General features: G+C 50.8%; 1 protein-coding gene across 11 annotated transcripts in view; it reads left to right on the top strand.

The window, feature by feature from the left end:
* Nucleotides 1–3,547, top strand: part of SEC31B (SEC31 homolog B, COPII component) — a 29,506-nt gene extending 25,959 nt beyond the window's left edge. For 5 of the 11 annotated variants that reach the window (XM_074339186.2, XM_074339188.2, XM_074339187.2 and 2 more), the window contains 6 exons: nucleotides 159–473; nucleotides 733–791; nucleotides 1,092–1,238; nucleotides 1,528–1,638; nucleotides 2,107–2,178; nucleotides 2,408–3,547. In XM_074339186.2, the coding sequence (XP_074195287.2) occupies nucleotides 159–473; nucleotides 733–791; nucleotides 1,092–1,238; nucleotides 1,528–1,638; nucleotides 2,107–2,178; nucleotides 2,408–2,587 (884 nt within the window). In that variant the 3' untranslated portion in view covers nucleotides 2,588–3,547. Of the gene's footprint in view, nucleotides 1–158; nucleotides 474–732; nucleotides 792–1,091; nucleotides 1,239–1,527; nucleotides 1,639–2,106; nucleotides 2,183–2,407 lie in introns of all 11 variants that reach the window. The other 6 variants (XM_074339191.2, XM_074339193.2, XM_074339192.2 and 3 more) reach the window with 2 other exon arrangements.
* The last annotated feature ends 1,631 nt before the right edge of the window (nucleotides 3,548–5,178 follow it).

Here is a 5,178-nt window from a genome sequence, read left to right on the forward strand (position 1 = left end):
GTACTTTGTAAATGGTAGATCTCCATACACGTGTATTAACCATTTATTATTATTAGGTTTTTAAAAATGATTACCATTGCCTTATTCCTCCCTCATGTGCTCTGAGTCTCTCCCAAATTGAAATTTGGTGGCAATGATCTGTTTCTGTTCCGCTTCAGCTTTCTCTCAGCCACAGCTGTTAAAAGGGCAAAGAGTGCAAGCTCCTAACCCCATGGGATTCCCTGGAACATGGCCTCTTCCTGGTTCCTTTCCACCCATGGCACCCTCAGACATCATGCAGTCTGGCTCTGCCTCCCTGCCTGAGACTGCTGGACTGCTCCCTTTGCTTCCTATGAGACCACCAGGTCTCGGTCCTGTGAGCTCCCAGCCCCCAGCCCCTCCTATCAGCTTCCCTATGGCACACCCTCCAGGAGGACCAGGTGTTCCATGCTCTGGTGCCCTCCCAACCACTGGCATCTTGACTCCTCATCCAGGTCAGTCTTTCTTCCATGGCTTCCCTCTTCTGGGTCATTTCCTCCCTCTCCCCCACCTCCCCACTACCACCTTGGGAGTCTCTTCTACAAGCCAACGAACTGAGGCCCGATGGATTGGAGAATGTCAACTGAAAGTATGGCTGGTCTGCAGAGGGAGGTGTGGTGGACTCCAACAAAAATAATGTTGATGGCTTTCGGACTAAAAATTTCCAGTGTTCCTCACCATGCCCCTAAACACCTCTATCTTTATACTGCATAGGAACTCAAGGTCCCTTGAAAACTGATCCAGCTCCCAGGGCAAACCTTCAGAGGAGAAAGGTCAGTACACCTCCCCACCCACCCCCTCATACATTCACCAATGACCCACATTCTAGTTCCTTACAGAATTCAGCCCAGCCCTTCCCATTCTCAGGCATGCACTCTCCCTCTTTTCCCACTCACTCTTCTCCCCTCTGCCCCCTCCTCTTTTTTTCTTATTTACATACACCAGTTTGCCCACTTCCTAGCACCCCACTCACTATTCTGTCCTGTTCATTCATAATTTCTGCCACTCTCTCAAACCAGAACCTAGGGAGTCTCTCAGCTTAGACTTACGTGCCTCTCTTTCTCTCTCTTTAGTTGCCAGAGACATTTATGACCCCGGCACCAATTACTGCTCCAGTTATGAGCCTCACCTTGGAGTCACGAGGGGTCCTTTGCTCACAGCCCGATGTCCCTGGTGTTGGTCATGCTCCCCCTGGAGCCCCAGGAGAACTCAGCCTGCAGGTGACAGGAACAGTGTGTTCCCCTCCCCTGGGAACCCTTCCAGCCCTCCTTGGGTATAGAAAAGCAGGGAGCCTCATAGATGGGCCTTCTTCCTCAAGGTGGAGGCAGACTCTGAGCTGGGAACAGGGAGAGGGCAGACACCAAATGTCCTTATTGCAGAGGGCGCCCCCTCCCCAACTCTGCTCTGCTCTAGTGGGAGCAGTGTGACGCTGAGTCACTGAGGACTGGTCCTTCGGGAAACTCTGAGGACAGTTTGCCTGTCTATCCTTTCTTCCTGCTCCTCCCTCAGCAACGGCCACCAGAGAAGATGGACAGGAAGGAGCTGCCCCCAGAGCATCAGTCCTTGAAGACCAGCTTTGAAGCGCTTCTACAACGCTGCTCCCAGTCTGCCACTGACTTAGTAAGTCTGAACCTCCTCACATTCCATAGCTGATTCTGGGACCACTTAGCTGGAGATCACTTCTTTGTGTGACTCTTTCCTCACTGTCCCTGGATATGCTGTCTGTATCTTATACTTATTTGATGTCCATCCTGGGCAGGGTGGGGGAACATGGGGGTGGGGGAACTGGTCTGGTTTGAAGTCTAGCTCCTTGGTAGCAGGGCCCAGCAGCATTGAGACTTAACTCTTGGAAAGACAGCTGGGAATACTGGTAGGAGGGTGAAATCAGGAGTAAGGAAACCTGCCATTCATTCACTGGCTGTGTCAGCTTGAGCAAGTCACTTACCCTCTTCAGGCCTCCATTTCTTCTTCTGTGAAATGAAAGAAGTAGTATTAAGCCATTCTAGCTCTAATCTACTGTGATTCTTTATAGTCCTGTGTAATGTTAGGCTTAGGGGCTGCAGTCAGAATCCATTTCCCTCCTTGCAGAAGACAAAACGGAAGCTGGATGAAGCAGCCCACCGTCTAGAAAGTCTATATGAGAAGGTCTGCGAAGGGACAGTAGGTACACTTAGTGGTACTCCTCTGCCTCCTGCCTTTCCACCATCACCCATGGCCAAAGGGAGCCCAGAGTCCCCTCCCCTTAGGTCTCACCGAACTGGGTTCCCCACAGAATACATCCACCTTGCCTGGGCTAGGCTCCAGAACTTAAGTCCTGTCTTATCCCTTCATGCTGCCAGGGTAGGGGCTGGGGTTCGGCTTCCTAACCTAAGGGCCAATCCCTCCACAGCTCTCGCCTCACGTCCTGGCTGGGCTCCACGAGGTTGCCCGATGTGTGGACTCAGGAAGCTTTGAGCAGGGCCTGGCAGTGCATGCCCAGGTGGTGAGCTGCAGCCGCTTCAGCGAGGTCTCCAGCTTCATGCCTGTCCTGAAGGCTCTTCTCACCATTGCTCATAAGCTGCATGTGTAAGCCAGGCAGCCTCTTACCAGGAGGCTGTTTCTGCTGTTACTTAACTCGTCCCTGCAGAAAAGGGAACTTTGGAACAGATTGTTTGTTTTTCCCAACCCTCTTTCCTGCTGTCAGGCATATGATGCTATAGGCTTGGCTCCAAACCAGCAGAGTGCCTGCTTTCTACCCCTATGTGCCTGGCTACCGAGGATCTGCCCAAGACTCACTCGGCCTCTGAGGCCGAGCATAGAGCCAGTTCTGTACTTTCCCTAATACTGTACTCCCACAGGACCTGGGGCAGCGTGTATTCTCCCCCAAGGATATTCTATTTAAGTGGCTTCTGAGAGGGTGAGCAGGATCATTACTTCCAAGTCTACCTCTGCTGTACCCAGCCTGTGGGTCTTTGTTTTTCCCCTTCTGTGGGTTATGAGCCTGACCTTACCTTCTCCTTGCCTCTGACTTCGCACTTCCAGGTCCATATTTCTCTGAGTGCCAGAGGCTGGGGTAGAGTTGACTGTTCATCCTTTGAACAAGTCATGGACATGAGGGATGGGTACTGAGCAGAACCAAGAGAACAAGTTTTGGCCCTTATCAAAAGGAACTTCTCATCGACCAGCATTAGTAAGCGTGGGCGAGGTTAGGTGGAAGGTGGAAGGGGTGCACTTCCTTTTGCTGGGAGCTTCTTAGCCTATGAGATAGGAGCAGAGGGACCACTGCCTGTGGGGAACGGTCCCTGACTTGACCTGTCTGAGCCCTGGCCCAAGGCCCTAGACCGTTCATTCTGTGAGTATAAGCCCAGTTCTGGAATAGGAACCATATCACTGAAAGACTTAGTTCTAGCATTGCTCCTCAAGGGTTGGAGGCCCTTCTCCCCCTCAACCCCCACACGTCTCAGGGCTGCCTTCACTTTCTGGTTGGATGCTGCATTTGAAGCACTGATGTACTTATGTGCAATAAAGCTGCTTTGATTTGGTTTCCTCAGTCATCTCCCAATAATTGTTTTCTGAGTCCTCTTTTGCCTTTACCTCTATTCCTGTCTTTGTTCTTGCTCCCTGCACCCTAATAAAGCAGGGGAGAGGCTTCGGGATAGATGGGGAGTCAAGAGAGTTGAAGAAAGAAGGGTGTCACTGAAATAGACTCCCTCCTTACAGCATTTGTGGCCACTCTGCTGTGTGTGTGTGTGTGTGTGTCTCCATTCGTGCCTGACAGTCAGCACCAGGGTTTTCCCCACACCACTTCAGGGCTGAGCTCAGCTGCACAAAGGGGCTGGGTGTGAAGCCAGGGGGTACGATCTCTAATCCTGTTGTAGATCCCATCATGTCTGTGGGCTAGATGTGTGTGTTTGGGAGGAAGGGATTGTTAGGCAGTATTTGTTTGTAAAGCCACTTGCTCTTCAGATAATACTTGCACTAACTTCTATTGATGAAGCAGTGTGAGCCCCGGCAAAGTCCTTTCCCAAAGTGTCTTTGAAGCCAAGAGCCCATTGAAGGGAAGAAAGGCCGGGAGAGGGGATTAGTTTGTTCAGCAGCTGTGAATTTCAGTGGGAGGTTGATGAACTCCGAAGTCTTTGTTTAAATTAAAGGGGGGGAGAAAAAAGCCGCTGCTGGAGTGAGAGCCCCACTTGGGGCCCTGAACTAACACAAGGAGAAGTCTGAGCTGCAGGGAGCTGTGTACTGACTGCGGAGACTTTTCCCAAACACTTTCGGAAAAGGTGTTGTGAGAAGAGAAGGGGGCGGAGTGGGGGATTAGCATGTGAAATGAAGTTTTCATTGACTCCAGTGGGGGTAGAAGGCTATTTTAATGGCATTTTGTTCTCTTATTTTCTCTTTTTGAGCTCTTTAGAGATATTGTTTTGCGAAGGCAGGCTTTCTTCCCCCTTCTTTCCAGTCTTCAGATTGCCTCTATGGGAGCCAACATAAATATTTCTCCTCCAGGAATGCGGGTTAATTAAAAGGAAATGAATGAGTGGAAGCATCCAATCCAGACCCACAATAGGCGAGTGCCCTGGCCTGCCCTCCCCTCCCACCACCACCAGCACCACCAGCACTGAGCACGACCCTGTCTCTGTCTTTGCCCTAACCTGCTGCTCAGGCCAGTTGAGGCTGGGATTCTTTTCAAGAAAAGAAAACCCTGCCTGTGTGTATGCTTACGGGCCAGGGACAGGAAGGGACAGTGTTTTGCACCACCCCAACCAGTGTCCTTGTCACTTCTTAGGACCTCCCTCTGTTTCTGTCCTCTGGTCGAGGACTCCAGATGGGCTCCTAAAGAGCACACTAGAGGAGGGAAGGGGCCTGGGTTGCAGTACGCACCCCACGGTAACTTACTAGCTGGTGGAACAAGCCAGACATCTTGGCATCAGTTTAAATGTATAAAACAAAAGTTTGACTAGCTGACCTTAACGTGTCTTCCCAAGTAGCTGTTAGTTCTGGAGTTGTCCTCATTTGTGAAAGAGAACACAACCCTGGTGATTGAGTCTAAGAGAGAACCTAAACTCCATGATTGCAGGGAGGACCGTGTGTTGTTCACCACTCTATTTCCACTCCAGTGTTTGCTGAGTGAACAAATGCATGAAGGGATAATGCAGGAGTGGGGAAAGCAATAAAGGTCTAAGG

The sequence above is a fragment of the Rhinolophus sinicus genome, chromosome 15 (assembly GCF_057876585.1).
Source record: "Rhinolophus sinicus isolate RSI-liver-muscle chromosome 15, RSI-T2T, whole genome shotgun sequence".
In the NCBI taxonomy this organism is placed as follows: domain Eukaryota; kingdom Metazoa; phylum Chordata; class Mammalia; order Chiroptera; family Rhinolophidae; genus Rhinolophus; species Rhinolophus sinicus.